Genomic DNA, 23,567 nt, shown 5'->3' on the forward strand with positions numbered 1-23,567 from the left:
ATTATTTTTTGCCTCCTGCTTTAAAAAAAAAATCACAAACTCTGGTTGAAAGATCCCTTGCAATTTCAAAAGATCTTTTTGACATAATGACGTGGAGCCTTTATTGATTAGCCCTTGGGCCATATCAAAGTGCAAAGTTCCAGAAACAAATTATTACTAAAATTTGATAAAGGCAATTTAAAATGAAATTTGATAAAATACAATTTAAAATGGAATTGGAATAAAATACGATTTAAGATGGAATTGGAATAAAATAGCCTAAAATGAAATTGGAGTAGAATACAATAATTTAAGATATAGATAAAATATGATAAAATTATACTTTGGTGTCACCCGAAATTAAAATATCTTTTTATTTATTTGGGTTTTGTAGAGAAACTGCCTAACCCTTATTAATTTTCTCATGTTATATTGGGGAATTATTTGGCAGATATTTTCCTACAGTATTTACTCAAGAATGCATTTTCCAGGGCTCCTTTTTACTATAACCACTGATTGCACGCTTCATCTGCAATCTATAGGCCATATAAACAGGACACTTTATTTTGAAAGTATAGCAAAGAACATCACAGACCAATTGTTAGGATATACATTAGGGTTATTTCCTTTTTTTTTTTAAAGTAAACCTTTAAATGGAAAGGTTTACTTTGCATCTATACTGACTGGCATTTCCAAATAATAAAATGAAAATCTTTGAAAATCTGTGTATCTGCTTCGAACTCTTTAGACATGCTGAAAGATAATTTTATTCCAACAAAATTTTCCAAATGATTTAATGTTTATGAATTATTTTAAACTAAAGTTAATCTACTCTTATTACACATATGTAATAGCTTTTAAATTATTTCTGTTCTACATGACTAACGTTAACAAATGGACTAGGTACAGTGGTTCCCAAACTTGGCAACTTTAAGACTTGTGGACTTCTGCTGGCTGGAGAATTCTGGGAGTTGAAGTCCACAAGTCTTAAAGTTGCCAAGTTTGGGAACCACTGGACTAGGAGATACTGGTCTGCAATTATATTCTATATAATACGAGTTGGCTGTCTCACACATAACTGTTTTCTTTGGAAAACTGACAAACTGACATAATGTCCCCTTCCTGTTACAAAACTGGTGGAAAACCCATATCTGTGGAGAGAGTATTTAGGAGAACATCACCTCTAAATAGGAATATAAAAGATTAATTGGGTATAAAATATCAGTGGAACATAATTTGTGGTTGGAACTAAGGCACTGATGAAGCAAGCAGCATTGTTGTTTTTCAAAAATATTAATAATTTATTAAATTTGTATGCTACTTGATTCTCAACTACTCTGGACAACTCTCAACAATCAAATCAGAGTAAAATACCATGAAAATAAAACATTACTTAAAACAGTGAGAACAGAGGAAATGAAATTTAAAAAATAGACATAGCTTAATCAGGGAATCTGAGTCACATTCGTTTTTTTTAACTATCTCCAATTTCTTAAGCAAACTTAACAACAAAAGAGGAGGCAAAATGACGCTAAAGATTGCATTCTCTAGAGCCATTTCTGTGTCTCCGTGATTTCCAAATACGTTGGATTTCAATTTCCATCATCCCCATGCAACCCTAGACCCAGCCAGCATGGCAATGCTCACATTCGAAGGTCCATGATGGGAGAGGACTCTCCTAGAAAATATATATAAAATCCCATTGTATGTATGGAGCCACCCAAAAATAAATTCACCAATACCTATTTTTTTAGCCAAACTCTTGATTTGTTTTTTGAAGATTACAAAAAACTGAATCACATCACTGGCAACTGCAAATACCGTATTTATTAAAATTACAAAGGTTATAGCTGAAGCGGATTCATCATGATTAAGGGAAGATGAATCACTACCATAATTCACCATAGAGAGGCTCGATATTAGAAATAATCATGGAATGAGGTCCCCTTATGCAAAAGCAATGTATCTTTGAATGTCTAGTCCATACCGCTAAAAGAGAAGAGAGGTAGAAGACTTTGCCCTTTATGCTTTTGGGGCTTCCCAGAGACAAAACAGTTAGATCATACTTAGGAAAAAAAAGATTTTATTTTCCTGGGCTCCAAGATGACCACAGATGGGGACTGCAGCCAAGAAACTAAATGACGCTTGCTCCTGGGGAGGAAAGCTATGGCAAATCTAGACAGCATACTAAAAAGCAGAGACATCCCCCTGCCAACAAAAGTGCCTATAGTCAAGGCTATGGTTTTCCCCAGTTGCAATGCATGGCTGTGAAAGTTGGACCATAAGGAACGCTGAGCACCAAAGAATGGAGGCTTTTGAACTCTGGTGCTGGAGAAGACTCCTGCGAGTCCCTTGGACTGCCAGGTGATCCAACCAGTCAGTCTTAGAGGAGATGAACCCTGACTGCTCTTTAGAAGGCTGGATCCTGAAGATGAAACTCAAGTACTTTGGCTACCTAAGGAGAAGGAAGGACTCCCTGGAGAAGAGCCTCATGCTGGGAAGGATTGAGGGCAAAAGAAGAAGGGGGCAACAGTGAAGGAGGTGGCTGGATGGAGTCACTGAAGCAGTCGGCGTGAGCTTAAATGGACTCCAGAGGATGGTAGAGGACAGGAAGGCCTGGAGGAACATTATTCATGGGGTCGCAATGGGTCGGACACGACTTCACAACTAACAAGAAGAAGGGAAAAAGATCTTCAACCTACCATCAGTATAGGTAGTCCTACACTTACAAGGACAATTGAGCCAAACATATCTGTCGCTATGCAAGAGAGTTAAGTAATTTTTGCTCAATTTCACAACCCTTCTTGCCACCGCTGTCAAATCACTGCAGTTGCTAAGTTAGTAGTAACACAGTTGTAAGATGATGAACATGTTTTCCCCACTGACTTTATCGGAAGTTCACAAAAGATGAGCTCATGACCCCAGGACATTGCAACCATCATAAATATGAACCAGTTGCCAAGCATCTGAATTTGAAACAACTTCAGTCATTAAAACCAATGGTTGTAAGTAGAACATTACCCCTAGGCACATTTGGAAATTTAAGGACATGCTTGGGGGTGGGGGGGACTGCTATAATGCTGATGATGTTCTTGTATCAATCAATCAGAGTACAGCTGGAAGGGACCTTGGAGGTCTTCTAGTCCAGCCCTCTGCTCAAGCAGGAGACCCCTTACAATTTCAGATGAGTGAATGTCCAGTCTCTCCTTAAAAACCTCCAGTGATGAAGCACCCACAACTTCTGAAGGCAAGTTGTTTCATTGCTTAATTGTCGTCACTGTTAGGAAGCTTCTCCTCAATTCCAAGTTCCTTCTCTCCTTGATTAGTTTCCATTCATTGTTTCTTGTCCTGTCCTCTGACGCTTTGGAAAAGCGCCCCTCCTCTTGGTGGCAGCCTCTCAAATACTGGAACGCTGCTATCATGTCACCCTTACTCAAAAAGAGACAAAAAATAGGCTGTGAAAATATCTAGTCCCCTTGCATCCTGGACATAAATTGCTTCAACTCCTACCCTCAAAACGGCACTCTGCACACATAACTAGACACAAGGGCAGTTTTTTCCCCAAGTGCCATTCTCTCTGCTAAACATCTAATCCCTACAACACTGTCAAATTATCTAAGACTGTATTACTATTATTCTTCTCTTCCTTCCTAGTACCTATCTCTTTCCATTTATGACATATAACCATGTTGCTTGTATCTTTAAAATTTATAGTTTTGAGTCCCCTGGGGGGGGGGGAAGGGCTGCATATAAATATAATAAATGATAATGATAGTTTTGTTTTCTAGTATAATTTGATTGCTTATTAGTAACCTATGACTATCTCTAAGTTTTGTATCTTACGATTCTTGATGAATGTATTGTATTTTATTTTTTCCTTATGTACACTGAGAGTATATGCACCAGACAAATTCCTTGTGTGTCCAATCACACTTGGCCAATAACGAATTTTATTCTATGCTATGCTATGCTTATTCTATTCCGTTTTCTCTAGACTAACCATACCCAATTCCTACAACCTTTCTTCACATATTTTAGCCTCCAAGCCCTTAATCATCTTAGCTACTCTTCTTTGCACTTTTTCCAAAATCTCAACATGTTTTATTTTTTTGGTAATGTGCCCAAAACTGGATGCAGTATTCCAGAAACGGCTTTACTAAGACTTTATAAAGCGGTACTAATACTTTTTTATTCTATGCCTGTTTATACAACCAAGGGTTGTATAATATACAATTATATTTTTTTTTTAAAACCCGCAGGCACAACCTCTTCAAACGCCTCGTGTGCGAAAGCGAAACTGGCTTTCACTTTTATTTAGCATGGCAGTCAAAAATGGTCTCCTCTCCTTGTGACAAAAGCGTGTGTAAGTACATAACTATAACAACTGCAGTGTAGATTAAAGTATGTTGCTAACTTCTAGCTAGCAGTTATAAAGGAATGTGTTATGTATGTAAAAAGGGAAGAAAAACAAAAACGACCTGTATGTACATATGAGGTATACTAATACCCAAGCGTTGAAAAGATGAAAATTGTGATATAAAATGAAGAAAATGGCTTAATTTTTTTTTTTTAAATGGTCTCCTTTTCAGCAGCTGGGCACCCTTTCAAGCAAAACTCCTGAAGCATCAGAAATGTCTTTAGAGTTTAGACATCCCCCTAAAAACCAGGCACCATGAAGTTTTAACCCACCTTGAAGTATCACAGTATTAACTGCACCGTTTCCAAAGCCAGGAAGGAAGGAAGGGATGTAGAGGCTTCAAATAGCCTTCCTTGCGCGGTCGACAAAAGTTTGTTTTAGACATTTCGGATTCAGAAGAATTGGAAATCGGGCTTCAAAGATGCGCAGGGCAGCCCCCCCCCCCCCGTTCTGATCCCCTTCTGATCGAAGAGGCCAGCTCTTCGCTTTCGCAGCCCTTTCCAAGGGCGCAGGACCAATTCCACGGTTCGCGTACCACCACCACCTACCACCACCCCGTGCAACGCGGTCCAATGGGCAAAACTCTGCCCTTCCACGCGCAACTTTTGAAAAGCACCGTCTTTCCTTAGGAGGAAACCCCCAAGGACGCTCCGCAGCACGCCAAGACGCCTTCGCGCCCCCCCCCCTCGTGCTCGATCCATTTTACACACGCAAATCGATATAAATAGACACAAGACACAGGCGCATGCACACGCACTGGGAAAATGGCCGCTCGCCTTACACAACATGGTCGTTCGGGGCGTGCACGTTCACGCGCGGGCTCCCTTTTAACCTCGCGCCGAGTTTCGGGAAGGGGCTCCTTCCTCGAAGCGCGCGGGTGGGTGTGTAATTAAGGCCGAGTCTCTCCTCTCTTGGATACGATCGAGGGCCACGGCAGCCTTTTGCACGCCCGTTGCACCCTGCAAGCACGCGCGCGCACACACACGCACGCCCAGAAATCATCGTTTCCTGGCCAAGCATGGTGGCCTTTATTTTATTTTTTAATAAACTCGCCTCTTCCAACCAGGAAATATTGCAAGCTTTTTTTTGGGGGGGGGGGGGCTGGACTGGAGTCCCGGGCACGAAGGAAGCCTGCGCAAACGGGAGAGGGGGGCGGGAATAGCCCCCTCCGCGGGATTTGCACCGAGAGCCGCGTGCAACAGCCTTGCACCCGGCGTCTCGTGCAAGTCCGAGGCAAGATGCAAAAAAAAAAAAAAAAAAAAACCCTCCCAAGAGAAGAACTAGGGAAACGCACAGCAGTTTACGCGCTTTTTTGGGGGGGGGGGGCATTTATTGTATTTATTTTTATTTTATTGACTGATTTTATTCCGTCAAGCACGAATGGAGTAACAGATAGAAGTCTAAACATGATTCTGCAATCCAACAAAACAGACGCAGACTTCAGAGGATAATCCGAACTGCAGAAAAAAAACCATTGCTGCCAACCTGCCTTCCATTGAGACCTGTACACTGCACGAGTCAAAAAGAGGGCCGTGAAAATATCTACAGACCCCTTGCATCCTGGACATAAATTGTTTCAACTCCTACCCTCAAAACTACGCTATAGGGCACTGCACACCAAGACAACTAGACACAAGGACAGTCCCCCCAACACCATCACTCTGCTAAACAAATAATTCCCTCACCACTGTCAAACTATTCACTAAGGCTGCATTACTATTACTATTAGTCTTCTCATCGTTCCTATCTCCTCCCACTTATGCCTGTATGACTGTAACTTTGTTATTTGTACCCTTACGATTTATATTGTTTCCTGATTGCTTATTTGTTCCCTATGACTATAAGTGTCTTACCTTAAGATTCTTGACAATGTATCTTGTCTTTTTATGTATACTCAGATCGTATGCATCAAAGACTAATTCCTTGTGTGTCCAATCACACTTGGCTAAGAAATTATTCTATTCTATCTTATTCTATTCTATCTTACTCTATGCTATGCTTTTTCTATTCTATATCATTCTATGCTATGCTATTTCTATTCTATTCTATATCTTACTCTATGCTATGCTTTTTCTATTCTATATCATTCTATGCTATGCTATTTCTATTCTATTCTATATCTTACTCTATGCTATGCTTTTTCTATTCTATTCGCTATCCTATGCTATGCCATGCTATTTCTATTCTATATCATTCTATGCTATGCTATTTCTATTCTATATCTTACTCTATGCTATGCTTTTTCTATTCTATATCTTATCCTATGCCATGCTATTTCTATTCTATATCTTTATGCTATGCTTTTTCTATTCTATTCTATATCTTATCCTATGCCATGCTATTTCTATTCTATATCTTACTCTATGCTATGCTTTTTCTATTCTATTTTATATCATTCTATGCTATGCTATTTCTATTCTATTCTATATCTTATCCTATGCTATGCCATGCTATTTCTATTGTATTCTATATCTTATCCTATGCTATGCTATTTTTTATTGTGTTCTGTATCATTCTATGCTATTTCTATTCTATTCTATTGTATTCTAATTTATTCTATGCTGTGCCAATCCTATTCTATTCTATTGTAATTATGAATACATGAAATACAAGGGAATATTAGGAATATTAGGCTTGCAACCCCCCCCCCGCAACTTCCCTCTCTCCGGCCGCAATAAACGGTTGCAGACACACACCTCTCTCTCTCTCTCTCTCTCACACACACACACACACACACACACACACACACACACGCTCACTCGCTCGCTCGCTCTCTTTTTCCCCATTTGTAGCCACCAATCAGAGCGCGGCGATCCGGCCGCTGCGGCGGCTCCCCTTCCAGCCACGTGGGTCTCCGCCCTCCGCTCGTGCTCGCGGAGGGGCTCGTGGCAGCGCCGCCTCTCTCGCAGAAGTCGCCTCCGGAAGCTTTTCATTTCCCCGGCGCGGCTGCAAACCAACCCCCTCCTCCGATTCCCAAGGAAATTTCCCCCAGGTCCCGTCGGTTCCCGCGTCCACCCCACCCTCGTTCCCTCCGGGGACATCGAGCCGTAAAAGCTTCCAGCCGGGGACATGGTGGGCTTCACGGTCCCCGCGGAAGTCAGCGTGTTTTTGCTCGACGTGGAAGGCACCACTACTCCCATCACGTTTGTCAAGGTGAGGTGTGTTTTTTTTGGGGGGGGGGGTGTAGTTGCGTAGGTTGCGATCCTGAGGCTTGTAGGAAAAGGGGGGCATTTGGTGGGGAGGGGGCGTGTGTAGACGGGGCTATTGCAAAAACCCTCGTGCCTTCCTCTCGCGGGAAGCAGGTACAGATGAACAGGAGTTGGAAGGGATCTTGTAGGTCATCTAGTCCAACCCCCTCCCCTAAGCCGCCTTGTTTTGCCCTGCCTAAACTGAACGCGCGTGGGAATTGGGGGAGAGGGGCATATCTCCTTTAGTCTGGCCTTCTTTTAAAACACTTGAGGATGGGGGGGCGCCCACGCGTTTTAAGTGTTAGTGGGGAAGATGCTGGATTAGGTGTACACACACACACACACAACACACACAGGCTCTGAATTCCAGTCCTTCTCTTGAAGCAGTGAAACCTGGCTGGGTTTGATGGATTGGAATCAAATCATTCAGCCCAGCCTACCTTGCACGGTTGTTTTGCAGGGGAAAGTTAATACGCCCCCTGGCATGAGTGCCAACAAAATCAAGGCAGGGTGGAAATTATGCCTGCCTGGCTGTATCTCCTGTGGTTTGGTTGAGAGTAACATGGGTGCTCTACATGGGGCAGCCCTTGAAGAGTATTCGGCGACTTCAGCTTGTCCAGAATGCAGCCGCGCGAGCGATCGTGGGTGCACCTCGGTTCACCCACGTTACACCTATCCTCCGCGAGCTGCACTGGCTGCCTATTGGTCTCCGGATACGCTTCAAGGTGCTAGTCGTCACCTATAAAGCCCTTCATGGTATTGGACCTGGGTACTTGAGAGACCGCCTGCTGCCAATCACCTCCAATAGACCGATTAGATCCCACAGATTAGGCCTCCTCCGAATTCCATCCGCCGGCCAGTGTCGACTGGCGACTACCCGGAGGAGAGCCTTCTCTGTGGCTGCTCCGACCCTCTGGAACGAACTCCCCGTGGAGATTCGAACCCTCACCACCCTCCAGGCCTTCTGCATAGCCCTAAAAACCTGGCTGTTCCGACAGGCCTGGGGCTAAAGAATCGTTGCCCCTATCTCGAATGGTATGATTGTTGCGCTTTTAAATTATGTATTGTTGTGTTGTTGTTGTCTAATTGTCTGTATCCCCCTTCCCTTGTTTGAGTTGTGAGCCGCCCTGAGTCCCCTTGGGGAAAAGGGCGGCATACAAATGAAATAAACAAACAAACAAACAGTGCAGGACAGTGTTTTTCAAATGTTGGCAATTTTGAAGATGGGTGGACTTCAACTCCCAGAATTCCCCAGCCACCTCCTTCTTTGTCGTCCCCTTCTTCTTTTGCCCTCCATCTTTCCCAGCATGAGGCTCTTCTCCAGTGAGTCCTTCCTTCTCATTAGGTGGCCAAAGTATTTCAATTTCCTCTTCAGGATCTGGCTTTCTAAAGAGCAGTCAGGGTTGATCTCCTCTAGGACTGACTGGCTTGATCTTAATTGAAATTGATTGAAGTTCTAGGCAAAAAGATTAACTGTTTGGTAGCTTTTACTTAAGGGAAGATAAAATTATGTGAGTTGTGGGTTTTTTTTAAAAAAACACTTTTCTTTTTGTGTTATGTACTGTAAAGATTACTTTTTAAACCTCATTTTGGCCATGCAGTTGAATGTTTGCTGATCATCTATATACTGATAGATGCAAAATTTGGCTGGGCTAGAAAGAAGGATGGATAGATGGATATGATTTGATGCGGTGTGCAGGATGAAACCAGCCAACTCTAAGACATTTAATAAAGCATTATTAAATGATCGCTTCGTGCAATTCGGTCTGAGACTCTAAGCCTATATTGTTGCTTTGAAATGGAAAAAGAATGATTAAATTATGTTTTATATTGGTCTTCCCATTTTTTTTCCACACCACCAATCCTGAGAGATAAGTTGGGCTGACGGAGAGCGGAACCTGGATTTCTCCAATACCAGTCTTAATACATTAACTGCATTGGCTTTTCAAGTACCGGAATAGCTCAGTGCATATTTATTGGGCAGTAAATTGCAGTGCCTCTGTGGACATATTACCATGGAAAGCGAGGAAGATATAATAGCTAGGAATTGACTTTCTGATTAGAGTGAGTGTTGACTTACGACCACAATTGAGTCCAGAATTTATGTTGCAAAGTGAGGTATTTCTTAAGTGAGTTTTGCCCCATTTTACCACTTTTCCTGCCACAGTTGTTCAGTGAATTATTGCAGTTAAGTTAGTAACATGGCTGTAAAGGGAATCGGGTTTATCCATTGACTTTGCTTGTCAGAAAATCACAAAATGAGATCGCACGATCTCGAGTCAGTCCTAGAGGATCAAGCTCAGATCCAACCGGTCAGTCCTAGAGGAGATCAACTCTGACTGCTCTTTAGAAGGCCAGATCCTGAAGATGAAACTCAAGTACTTTGGCCACCTAATGAGAAAGAAGGACTCACTGAAGAAGAGCCTCATGCTGGGAACGACGGAGGGCAAAAGAAGAAGGGGACGACAGAGAATGAGGTAGCTGGATGGAGTCACCGAAGCAGTCGGCGTGAGCTTCAATGGACTCCGGAGGATGGTAGAGGACAGGAAGGCCTGGAGGAACGTTGTCCATGGGGTCACGATGGGTCGGACACAACTTCACAACTAACAACAACAATCTTGGGACATCACAACGGTCATAAATGTGTGGCTGAGGTCAAGTGACAACAATCCTAAGTGTGAAAAAGGGTCATAGGTCACTTTTCCCCAATGATGTCGCAATTTTGAATGGCCGCTAAATGAATCAAGGAATACTCTAAGGTAGTGGGTCTCAACCTTCCTAATGCCGTGACCCTTTAATACAGTTCCTCATGTTGTGGGGACCCCCAACCATAAAATTATTTTGTGTTTTCTGTATTTTTTTTCGAAAACATGTGTTTTCCGATGGTCTTAGGCGACCCCTGTGAAAGGGTCATTCGGCCTCCAAAAGGGTCCTGACCTACAAGTTGAAAACCACTGGACTAAGGGATCTGCTGTTATTTTCTTTCCGGGGTCTGCAAAGTTTGCAGCCTTTTTCCCTTTGCACATACATTGCACTGCAAAGTAACGCCTTCCATTTAGGAAAAGACATCATAGTAGCACTACAAAGAAACAATTATGGACAGCAATACAATGGCATGATTGATATAGATTATACAATGGGGGGTGGGGGGAGGTATTGCTATGGAGAAGATGCTCCAGAGCCAATTGGCTGACCTGATACTACAGGAGTTTGGTGTTTCTTCCTTCAAGTAACCGGGCTCTAGGCCAGGTAGAGCTTAATCGGCAGACCTTGAATCGTACCTGGAAGCCATGGCATGACAAAACCGCGCTCGACTAAGCCGCGCCCGATTAAACCGCGTCGCTGATGTCATCAACAGGGCGACAACAGCAAGCGCGGAGAAAAAAGGGCGCTTTAAATAGCGCTTTGAAAGCAAGCGGATTCAACTTAAGGTAAGGGTTAGCTTTAGGGTTAGGTTTAGGGTTAGGTTAAGGGTTAGGGTTAGGTTAAGGGTTAGGGTTAGGTTTAGGGTTAGGTTAAGTGTTAGGATTAGGATTAGGTTAAGGTTTAGGGTTACGTTTAGGATTAGGGTTAGGTTTAGGGGTTAATTTTAGGTTTAGCGTTTACAGCGTGCTTTTGTCTCCGCGCTGTTGTCGTGCTGTTGATGATGTCAGCTGCGCAGTTTAGTCGAACGCGGTTTTGTGGTGGAACCCTTGGAAGCGAACTTGTCTACCTGTGCAGTTCGCAAAGCAGGGGTGTTAACACGGGCATACTGAGGCATGGCCAATTCCTGCCTACAGCTGCTGCTCTGCTGCTTCTGGATCTGTTTCAGCCCCCAGTTTGTCTTCATGGGCAGTCCGTGTAGAGCTAGCTGCAGTAGTCAAGCCATGAGGTCAGCAAAGTCAACGAGGAAGCCAGATTTACTTAGCAACCATGTTACTAATTCAATCAGCTACAGTGATTTTGCTTTAACCACGATGGCAAGAAAGGTGTTAAAATGGGGGGTGAAATTCACTTATCAAAATGTTTTGCTTAGCGACAAATTTTGAGGTCAGTTGTGCTCATAAGTTGAATACCACCTGGAGTTGTTTCCTAAATTAAAGAGATGTATTTTTATCATGTTTTCTTCCAGAAGGTCTATTCCATGCAAGCATCTAAATCACAGTTGTCCAGCTTTTTGGCTTGCCTGGGCCACATTGAGTGGAGACGAATTGTCTTGGGCCACATACAAAATATATAATGTGTGTGCCTGTGTGCATGTGTCTTTTATTTTTTAGCAATAGCACTTAGACTTGTATACCGCTTTACAGTGCTTTACAATACGATACAATAGCAGAGTTGGAAGGGACCTTGGAGGTCTTCTAGTCCAACCCCCTGCCTAGGCAGGAAACCCTATACCGTTTCAGACAAATGGCTATCCAACATCTGCTTAAAAACTTCCAGTGTTGGGGCATTCACAACTTCTGGAGGCAAGCTCTCTCTCAGCCCTGTCTAAGCGGTTGACAGAGTCAGCCTCTTGCCCACAACAATCTGGGTCCTCATTTTACCCACCTCGGAAGGATGGAAGGCTGAGTCAACCTTGAGCCTGGAAAGATTCGAACTGCCAAATTGCAGGCAGCCGGCAGTCAGCCAAAGTAGCCTGCAGTATGGCACTCTAACCACTGCGCCACTCTGGCTATTTTTTAAGTTTTATATCTTCTGTGGCTGCATTACTAGCTGTCCAGGGTCTCATATGGCCTCTGGGCCACAAGTTGTTCATGCCTGGTCCAGAGTTACTGGGTGAGAATGTGTATTGGCATGGAATTTAATTTAAAGGAACTTACTAAAGAGGGTGAATTATGTTTCTATTCTCAAAGACAGTACATCAGGGGTGGGTTCCTGCCAGTTCTAACCTCTTCTATAAAAGGGGTTCCACAAATCTACAGTGCCGTTTAGAAACAGTTCCAGCTACCTCCCCCCGTCCGTCCGCATATCATCAAGATGAAGAGCCAGAGGAGGAATTCTGGTAGTTGAAGTCAACAAGTCTTAAAGCTGTCAAGTTTGAACACCCCTGGGGTTGTTTTTTTTTCTGAAGGGTTAGGGGTGCAAGGGTCTTGTAACTTGACAGCTTTAAGACTTCAATGCCAGAGTTTCTGAGCCAACATTTTGGTTGCTAAGCAAGAGCGTTGTTAAGTGAGTTTCACCACATTTTACAAATTGGCCATGCCCATCCAGTCACATGACGGCCAAGCCACTCCCACCCGGTCACATGGCCAGCAAGCCACTCCCACAAAGCAGGCCACACCTTCAGAAGAAGTTCTAAAAAATTTTGAAACCCACCACTGCAGTACATGGTCTTAAATACATGTCTCACATCAACCTAATGTCTGTGGAGGTTCTCAGTCAACCAGATCATGGTTTTCCCAAAGGTGCTTTTTTTTTTCAAGAGGCAACAGGACTTTCTGGATTCTCTTTAAAGGCACTTTGCTTCTCATCCATGAAATTGACAGCTGAAGAAGCTTCCTGGACCATCTTCAAAGAAAAGCCAGAATAAAAAACCAAGAAAGTTCAGTTGCCTCTTGAAAAAGCACCTTTGGGATAACCATGACCTGGATGACTGAGAATCTTCATAGACATTTAGCGATGCACTTTGGCATCAGAGCTGAAGAAGCTTCCTGGATGAGAAGTGAAATATCTTCAAGAAAAGCCAGAAAGTCCAGTGGTGTCTTTAAAAAAATCACCTTTGGGATCGACACCCCCCCCCCCAAAAAAAAAGTATTGTTTCCTAAAATCCAATGCACGTATAGGTCATCGGCACAATTAGTCAAGCAGGGATGGAAGTAATCACTTTTGGATTGCCCCAAATTGGGCTTTGTTTCCATTGACCTTTATAACTTTAAGAAGGTCTCTTGTATAGAATTAATTTTCCCCATGGTTTGCTTTTCAAGCGCGAGCAGCCAACCTGAACATACGTTACTTATTTAACATGAAGGTCACATCATGGTCACCTGGTAAGCCCAGTAGACCTGGACATGGAGATCTGGCAGACGTGATCAATCTTAGTTTAATATCTCATAGAGATGTCCCCCCAAATTATAGGCTTTTTAATGTTTAAGAATAGCACTTACAGTTGTTGATTCAGCGTTTAATTATGCAGCTAATTGAAAGGTGTACTGTCTGCTGGAATATATGTGTGTGTGTGTGTGTGTGTGTGTGTGTACGTACATATGTGTGTGTGTGTGTGTGTGTTTATTTCTGCTGATAAATAAATAAAGGGAGACTAGTATAGATCTATTTCAAGCTATTTAGCTCTCATCAACTAGCCATACCCTTACTGGGATTTGAACCTGGGCTATATTACATACTAGGCAGACTTCTTAGCCATTAGGCAACAGGCTCTTATCCGTTATCAGCGAAACCAGGGTGAAAGGTATCTATTAGATTTTTACAACCCCTGGTTGTATGTATATGTCTTTGGTTGTTCGGGTTTTCTCCCGCGTAAAATTGGAAGTGTCTTGGAAGCACAAAGCCTGAAGATGACGAATGAGACTTCGTCGAAACGTCGCCAAGACACTTCCAAATTTACGCGGGAGAAAACCCGAACAACCAAAGACCTACATACTAACACCCGCGAAAACCTCTAGCGGTCTTTGTATTTATAATCACAGCATCTCAACAACCAGCTGTTCAAAATTTGAGTGCATGTATTTACAGCATGTATAGGACGCAGTGGCTAAAAGTGAGCTTCTCAGTCAGAAAAGGTTGGCAGTTTGACAGTTCAAATCCCTAGCGCCGCATAACGAAGTGAGCTCCTGTTACTTGTCCCAGCTTCTACCAACCTAGCAGTTCGAAAGCATGTAAAAATGCAAATAGGAAAATAGGAACCACCTTTGGTGGGAAGATAACAACGTTCCGTGCACCTTCGGCGTTTAGTCATGCCGGCCACATGACCACGGAGACGTCTTCGGACAGCGCTGGCTCTTCGGCTTTGAAACGGAGATGAGCACTGCCCCCTAGAGTCGGGAACAACTAGCACACATGCGCAAGGGGAACTTTTACATTTACTAATGTGTAAAAGCAAAAAGTTGAGCCTCCAGTGTGTTTATCTCACCCCGTGCTAGGAAGGGTTGGAAGTTAATGCCCCCTTTTCTTCCTTTTTCCCCCTTCTATCTCACTCCACTGTTCCCTTTCCCGCCCTTAATTTCTTTTTTCTTTTAGATTTTATATAATTAAAAAAGAAGTAAACAAACAATAAAACTCCCCCCCCAAAAATCTGCATTTATTAATGTATAATGTACTCTCAAAAAGATTCTGTTTCTTTTTCATCTTTGTTCCCACTAAGTTTTCCCTGGCTACATGTGTTTAAATTTCTCTTCCAAGAATTAAATTGTAGAGATTTTGGTGAAGTGACTAAATTAATAGTATTGGATAATCAACGCTTTTGAAGATGCCCCAAGGGTCCAATGTTGTTTCCAAACAAATGTCCACAGTAGCTTAAAACACCAATATCTTTTTATTGTGTCCCCAGGATATTTTGTTTCCTTACATCAGGGAAAATATTCGGGATTATCTGGACACCCACTGGGAAGAAGAAGAGTGCCAGCAAGATGTTGGCCTGCTGAGAAAACAGGTAGAGCCCTGGACATCTCTCCTTCATTATTTATTTAATTTAAAATATTTGTAAAGCCACTTACCGTATTTTTCACAGTCTAAGACAGTGTTTTCTCAACCTTGGCAACTTGAAGATGTCTGGACTTCAACTTCCAGAATTCCCCAGCCAGCAAATGCTGGCTGGGGAATTCTGGGAGTTGAAGACCAGACATCTTCAAGTTGCCAAGGTTGAGAAACACTGGTCTAAGATGTACCTTTTTCCCTCCGAAAAGAGGGTGAAAATCTGGATGTGTTTTATACACAGAATACAGCATTTTTTGCCTCTTGAAACTCCGCCCGCTTTGCAAAAATGGCCATGCATAGCCTTTAGGAGGCTTCCAAAGTGCTCCTGGGGGCTGGGGAGGGCTAAAATGAGCGAAAAATGGGCCGTTGTTTGTTCGTTTTTGCTCCCTCAGCCCCCAGGGGCACTCTATAAGCCTCCTAAATGCTATGCATGCCCTTTTGTTGACAAAAAATGGGCAGTATTTTGCTCATTTTTGCCCCCCTCCAACCCCAAGGAACACTCTATAAGCCTCCTAAAGGTTATGCATACCCTCTTTTTTTTTGGACAAAAAAACGTAGCCGTTTTCTGGGAGGTGTGTTGAGTGCAAAAACTTTTTTTTTAATGTGCCTCTTCAAAATCTTGGTGCGTCTTATACGCTGAAAAATATGGTATCTCAACACAACTCTGGCTCTTTTCATGCCAGTCTGATATGGACAGGATTACAAAATAACAGAGTTGGAAGGGACCTTGGAGGTCTTCTAGTCCAACCCCCTGCTCAGGCAGGAAACCCTATCCCATTTCAGACAAATGGTTGCCCAGCCTCTTTTAAAAAACTTCAGTGATGTTCAGTGACTTCAGTGACCACAACTTCTGGAGGCAACTTCTGTTCCATTGGTTGATTGCCCTCTCTTGTCAGAAAATTTCAGGTTATTTATTTAGAAAATGTATATAGCCACCTACTCACTCACAGCAACGTTTTATTGCAAGCATTAAAAACACAGAATATAAAATAAAATAAATAAAATAGATAAAAATACCAATAACCCCTCACCAAACCACCACCACCCCCGAGCAACAATAAACAGTTAAATGAAGCATTTGATGAGGTCCATTCCACTTTTGAGTTCCTCAGGCCCGCTGGGAAAAAATGAGTGTCCAGGTCCTTACGAAAAAACATCAAAGTGGGAGCCCATCTAATTTCTGAAGAGATGATATTTCAGAAGGAGGGAGCCACCACCGAGAAGGCTCTTCTCCTGGGTCCTGCCAGTTGTATCTCCTTGGGCCAGGGGTCGGCAACCTGTGGCTCCGGAGCCGCATGCGGCTCTTTGAGCCCTCGGCTGTAGCTCCCTGTCATGGCAGAGGGATGAAAGAGCTGTCGTGCTTTCACGGCAATGGCATAGTCGGAGCCTTAGTGCGGCAGTGAAGCGCCCCTGCACTTGCCTTTGCATTGCAACAGCATTCCGCCTTCGTCGCGGTACATTTGCTACAGCCGCCAGCAAAGAGGGCTGAGAGAGAATGGCAGGGGGCGGCTCTTGCAGGGTGGGGGCCATCCCCCAAGCCTGGCCTTCTTCCTCCCTTGTCGGCGGGGCCAGGAGAAAGAAAAGGGCAGCTTGGGGAAGTCTTAACCCTAACCCTATCCCCTTGCTTGTTTTCTGTTTTGATTTCCTTAGGCTGAAGAAGACTCTCATATGGAGGGAGTGGTACCTATCCCACTGGAAACCAGGGATGGAGAAGAGGAGGTCGAACGGGTCATCCAGGCCGTGATAGACAATGTCTTCTGGCAGATGTCTTTGGATAGGAAGACCACCGCTTTGAAAGAGCTCCAGGGCCACATATGGAGAGCGGCCTACGAAAATGGCCGCCTGAAGGGAGAGTGAGTATCACTGCGCCATTTGCTGTTCACTGCTTAGCGGACACGATTAGCATCAGCTTCCAGTGATGACTTAAAATATTGGTGAGGAAAGCTGGTTCATTGCCTCTTCAACAATTCTGTCTCCATCCCTTGCCCGGCCCATTGCAGATTCTTTAAGGACGTCGTTCCCGCAGTGAAAAAGTGGAAAGAAGCAGGAAGAAAGGTTTATATTTATTCCTCTGGGAGCGTGGAGGCTCAAAAGCTTCTATTTGGGAATTCTACAGAAGGTGATATTTTAGAGGTAAGTATAGAGTCTAAATGTCTAGGGAGATTCTCAATCATCCAGGTCATGGTTGTCCCAAAGGTGCTTTTTTAAAAATAAAAAAAGGACCACTGGACTTGTTGTTTTTTTCTTTTGGAAACATTTCACTTCTCGCCCAAGAAGCTTCTTCAGTTCTGAATGAATGGTGAGGAATGGAAGGATTTATATTCTTCGCAGCCAGCTGGTCGTTAGCCCTCTGAAGATCTGTCTTTAGCTCTCTGAGGGTATTGAGGCCACTTGTAAATTTATCTTGATAAATCTTGATTCAGGGTAGCAAGGGCAATAGCAGTTAGACTTATATACCGCTTCATAGGGCTTTCAGCCCTCTCTAAGCGGTTTACAGAGTCAGCATATCGCCCCCACAATCTGGGTCCTCATTTTACCCACCTCGGAAGGATGGAAGGCTGAGTCAACCCTGAGCCGGTGAGATTCATCCGGTTCACCTGAACCGCTAGCGGAAAATGCAGGTGGGCCCGCCTACCCATTCCGGCTCTATGCCGACCTATTTAGGCACATTTTTGAGGCCAGGCACATGCACGAAAGGGGTGAAGCAAGCGCGTTGGGGGGGGGGGGTCGCACGGCAAACCGGTGGTAACAAAATGTAAAACACAGCGCTGGTGTGGAACCTTCTTGAGACTGCTGAAACAACTTGTGTTGTAGACAGTGATATATTATCCCTTCCCCTCTGTTGAGAGGGGGCTGTTCAATTTCAGAGGGCTAACAACCAGATGACTCCAAAGAGTGTAAATCCTTCCCTTCCTCGCCATTCATCTAGAACCGAAGAAGCTTCTTGGGATGAGAAGCAAAATGTTTTCGAAGGGGAAAAAAAACCACAAGGAAGTCCAGTTGTTTTTTTTGGAAAAGCACTTTTGGGATATACAGTCAAACAGATGATCCAGATGCTCACACAGATGCTCTTCCAGGGTTTCCCTGCCAAAAATAGACTTTCTGCCTCTACAACAACAGTAATATCACAAAGGCAGCCATTGTGGTATAGTGTTTAAGGTGTTGGACTAGAACCATAGGAATCCCAAGTTACTAGTTCAGGGGTGTCAAACTCGATTTCATTGAGGGCCACAGCAGGGTTGTGTTTGACCTCGGGAGGCCGGCTGGGCGTGGCCAGCTTGACATCACTCGTGTCAGAGGCACCTGTGGTGTCCCAAGTGCTAACACAGGACTTCCCTCAGACCCTCCCTCACTGTCATTATAATCTTCCTTCCTTTTCCTCTTCTTCCTTCCCCTCTTTCCTTCTTTTTCCTTCCTTGCCTTCTTTCCTTCTTTTTCTTTGTCTTTCCCTTTCTCCTTTCCTGTCACTTCTTTCGTGCTCAAAATGTTTTGCTTTTAATTTGTTTTGCTAGACCTCTGCCAGTGAAAACAGAACTCAGGCCCCGTTTTCTGCTGAGACGGCCTCCTGCAACCGCACAGCCCCCCCTCCTCCTGAGCTCCATTTTTGCTGGCAGAGGGCTGCAGGAGGCTGTTGCAGCCAAAAACGGGGCCTAGGAGGGCCACGCACAGCCCTCCCAAGCTCTGTTTTTGCTGGCAAAGGCCCTGTGGGCCAGTCCTTTCCAGGGTGGTACGGCAGGCCAGATCTAAGTATCCCGCAGGCCGGATCCGGCCCATGAGCCTTGAGTTTGACACCCCTGCTCTAGTCTGTCCTCCGCCATAAAAATTCCTCGACTGATTTTGGGTGAGTCTTAGTGTTGCTTACCTCAAGAGGATTTTTGGGGGAATAAAACTAAGAACTAGGTGTTCTTTTTGTAATATTTCATCCAGTTTTGGTCACCACAATATAAAAAAAGGATGTGGAGACTCTAGAAAGAGTGCAGAGAAGAGCAACAAAGATGATTAGGGGACTGGAGACTAAAACATATGAAGAACGGGTTGCAGGAACTGGGTATGTCAAGTTTAATGAAAAGCAGGATTAAGGGTGACATGACAGCAGTCTTCCAATATCTCAGGGGCTGCCACAAAGAAGAGGGAGTCAAGCTATTCTCCAAAGCAGCTGAAGGAAGGACAAGATGGAATGGGTGGAAACTATTCAAGGAGAGAAGTAACCTAGAACTTAGGAGAAATTTCCTGACAGCTAGAACAATTAATCAGTAGAACAACTTGCCTTCAGAAGTTGTTATTAATCCACTGGAACTTTTAAAGAAGAGATTGGACAGCCATTTGCCTCAAATGATATAAGGTTTCCTGGTTGAGCAAGGGGGTTGGATTAGATGACCTCCAAGGTTCCTTCCAATTCTGCTATTCTGTAATGTTCTCCTTCCCCCTCTCAGCTTTTTGATGGTCACTTTGACACCAAGATAGGACCTAAAGTGGACAGCGAGAGCTATCAGCGGATTGCTGCAAGCATTGGATGTGCCACAAACAATGTACTATTCTTGACGGATGTCACTCGAGGTAATAAAGCTAGTGGGTGCTCCCTGGTGTGGTGAGAGGGTACATGTCTAATTGGTGCTAGTGGCAAGACGGGAGCGCGTGTCCTGAAGGTCAACAGCGGTGTAGAGCAAAGTTTTGCAAAAATAATTGTCTTATGTAATTCCCCTGTTAGGGAGTAAGAGCTGCAGAGGAGATTCATTGGATTTAAAACTGATTGAGTTGAATGTTTGACACCACCAGGTGGAGTTTGGAAACCTCTGTCCGGGCTCATGATTTTACGGCAACCACAATCCACTAAAGTCTGCTGTGTTACTTCCGCAGTGTCGGAGTTAGAAATTGCCAAAAAAGAAAAGGAAGGGGGAATATCCCTATTTTAATTCATCCCACATTTTTTTTAAAAAACTGACTTGCAGAGGTGGTATTCAGGTGGTTTAGACCGGTTCACCCGAACTACTAGTGGAAATTGCGGAGAGAAAGACTTATCTGTACATGGACCAAACAGGTGATACCCTGGAAGTAGACAGTTCAGTGCTGTCCGGCCATAAGCAATGGTGGCACAGTGGTTAGAGTACGGTACTGCAGGCTACTTCTGCCGACTGCCAGCTGCCTGCAATTTGGCAGTTCGAATCTCACCAGGTTCAAGGTTGACTCAGCCTTCCATCCTTCCGAGGTGGGTAAAATGGTTCCACCACAAATCCACAAAGCCCTTATCCGCGGAGACATAAGCGCAAAGACTAATTCACGCTGTTCGAAGTGCTAAGGAAAAACGCGACCCTACCGCGATGACATAATCGCGGAGGGCAAATCTGTGCATTCCCAAGCACTCAGCATCCTAAACCTAACCCTAAACCTAACCCTAACTTAACCTAACCCTAACCCTAAAACAAACCCCTAAACCTAATCCTAACCCTTACCTTAATTTAAATCCACTTTCTGCCGCCGCGCTGTTTTAAAGCGCCCTTCTGTCGCCGCGCTGTTGTCGCGGCGGTGATGACGCGCGGTGATGACATCGCGGCTTTAGCGACGCGATTTTATCACCGCTATTTTGACGAGCACGGTTTTGTTGTGCCACTGGGTAAAATGAGGACCCAGATTGTTGGGGGGCAAGAGGCTGACTCTGTAAACCACTTAGAGAAGGCTGTAAAGCACTGTGAAGCGGTATATAAGTCTACATCCTATTACTATTGTCTAATGAGTCACGCTTTGTGTCCTTTAGAAGCAGATGCTGCCGAAGAAGCAGACATGCACGTGGCCATAGTGATCCGGCCGGGCAACGCAGGACTGACGGACGATGAGAAATCGTACTACAGACTCATAACCTCTTTCAGCGAACTGTTCCTGCCCTCCTCTGCTTAACGTTTGCACCTAGGATTAAGGAAGGGATGCGGAAAGAGAGAGGAGCAGCTGAGAAAATCATCCTTACTGTTTTACCGTCGTTCCTGCCGGCGATGAAAGAGTCCCGAAAACAGAACTATGGGGCGCCTGACCCCCCCCCCCCCCCGATGACACATAATTGAACCCGATGGAAAATTTGCCCGTTCTGTGATGGTAGACAAGTGAAGCTCTCAAAGGTTTTTCTTTGGATTGGCACATGGAAGAGTCAAGAGGTGCATCTCAAAACGAGAAGATCCTTCTGTCTTTTTGAGGTCAACCGGTGGGATACAAAGCCCACCTCCCATTCAGTTCAAAGGGGCCAGCAGTGGAGGCTTTCCTTAGGGGATATGTTCTCTTGGGTGTATACTACAAACTCTCCTCTTTTATTGGCGTTCACACTTGATTGGAGGATTTCAAAGTCTTCGGTGCTTCTTGTTTGTAGGGAACGTAGGGGAAATCCAGACTATTTATAGTTGAAAAATGTTGCAAGCTGAGCTCTCTGAATTGATTGGTCCTGGAAAGGGAAGGAAGAAGTAGCGCGGGCAGCATTAACCGAATCAAAAATGCAAGCTAGTCAGAACGTCTGTGCCAACCGGAACATGTTTGCATGTGGAAGGCATGATTGATCCTTTGTCGCAAGAGTTGCATGAGTCCTCAAAGGTGGCCCTACTTAACCTAAGGAGGAAAGGGGGTGCTTTTTAAAAAAAAAAAATTTCCCCCGGGGATCAAATTGCTATAAAATTTGCATTCTAAATCCTGCAGGTTAGTACTTCACCTATTGCACTTGAAGGTGTAATGGAGACCTTTAATCGTTTTGTGGGGCTTCACTTGTTCCTTTTACGAGCAGCGTTTCAAGAGGGGTAAGCATGTCTCAGTGTCTACTACGGTTCCACCACAAAACCGCGTTCGACTAAAGCGCACTCGACGAAACCGCGTAGCTGACGTCATCACAGGGCGACAACAGCGCAGACAGAAGCACGCTGTAAACGCTAAACCTAAAATTAACCCCTAAACCTAACCCCCCTAAACCTACACCTAACCGCCCTAAACCTAATCCTAAACCTAACCCTAAACCTAATCCTAGCCCTTAACCTAACCCTAACCCTTAACCTAACCCTAAACCTAACCCTTACCTTAAGTTGAATCGGCTTGCTTTCAAAGCGCTATTTAAAGCGCCCTTCTTTCTCCGCGCTCGCTGTTGTCGCCCTGTTGATGACGTTAGCAACGCGGTTTAATCTGGCGCGCTTTAGTCGAGCGCGGTTTTGTCGTGCCACGGTTTACTGCCCCCTCTTCCTTCCCATTTGGTTGATTTTTTTTTCCCCAAGCCTCCCCGGCGTTTCAGCAATCCAGAATGGAAGTCCTGGTCTCTTCAGCATGTTGCGCATTTTATGTTCTGCTAGAACTAATATTTTGTCTCCTCAAACCCTGCTCCTTTTCACTAATGATGTAAGGGGAACAATCCCCAATTCCTATTGAACGGAAGTCACGCCAATCTTGTTTTTTTCCATTCGCCCAACCTATTTAGGAGTTACAGCCAGGGGTGGGCTTTCAAAAATTTTAGCAAGGGGTTCTCTGCCCGGTTGCTGGGTGGGCGTGACCTAGTCGGCCTCCTGTTTTTTTTGCCTGCCTCGGGATCCGGAGGCTTTCCTCGAGTCTCCGGGAAGGTGAAACCAGGCTCCGAAGGCCTTCTAGAGGCCAGAAACAGGCCCGTTTCCGGCCTTCCTGAACTTCCAGTAGGCCAGTTTTTCACCGTTCCCGAGCCCGTGCGCGCGGCTTGCATCCATTACCTGCATCCAAAATGAGCCGCATGGGGACTCCTAGGAGGGGTGGGCATGGCCAGCCAGGAGTGGGATTTGGGGGGGGGGGTTCTCCAAACTGCACAGAATCTTACTTAGAAGTTCTCCCGAAACCCTGCGAACCCCCAGCAGCCTTTCTTGGAAATGGGCCTATTGTAACAACTGCAAAGCTGGATAAAGTACTGAAATCATTAAGATGTCGTCCCAATTTAACTGGAAATGTCCAGAGAATCTAGTAGGCTGCCTGGAAGGGAGCGAACACACAATGTCTTAATTCCAAAATTTGATGTCCTCTCTGTTATGTATGTTGTGGGCAGCCCTCCCAGTACTTCAAGATGTTGTTAGAATCGGCCTTGCGGTTGTGTTCCAGGGCTTGGTGTGTTACACACAAACAAGTAGCTGATCCTCAGAAATCCACTATACAATCCATGTAGGAAAAGTCAGACACGGTTATTAAAATTCTCATGTATTCAGCTTATAAATCTTTCCCAGACTGGATGCTAATGGAAAGTGGCTCCATATTACCAATTTAGTCATTTGTCAGCCTTGTGGTGCATGTCTTGCCTTTAAATAAAATCTACGACTGAAGTAGAAGACTTGTGTCTAAAAGTAGCTTCAGCTTAGGTTGTTGCTGTTCTCACCTAG

The 23,567-nt window shown here is 44.4% G+C and overlaps 1 protein-coding gene across 1 annotated transcript; it reads left to right on the plus strand.

The window, feature by feature from the left end:
- The first annotated feature begins 7,257 nt into the window (after positions 1-7,257).
- ENOPH1 (enolase-phosphatase 1) lies at positions 7,258-22,050 on the plus strand. Its single transcript, XM_032224687.1, has 6 exons — positions 7,258-7,549; positions 15,071-15,172; positions 16,867-17,069; positions 17,217-17,349; positions 19,650-19,773; positions 20,969-22,050. The coding sequence occupies exons 1-6, from the start codon at positions 7,466-7,468 to the stop codon at positions 21,106-21,108; spliced, it is 786 nt and encodes a 261-aa protein (XP_032080578.1). The 5' UTR covers positions 7,258-7,465; the 3' UTR covers positions 21,109-22,050.
- The last annotated feature ends 1,517 nt before the right edge of the window (positions 22,051-23,567 follow it).

This window comes from Thamnophis elegans, chromosome 9 (genome assembly GCF_009769535.1).
Source record: "Thamnophis elegans isolate rThaEle1 chromosome 9, rThaEle1.pri, whole genome shotgun sequence".
In the NCBI taxonomy this organism is placed as follows: domain Eukaryota; kingdom Metazoa; phylum Chordata; class Lepidosauria; order Squamata; family Colubridae; genus Thamnophis; species Thamnophis elegans.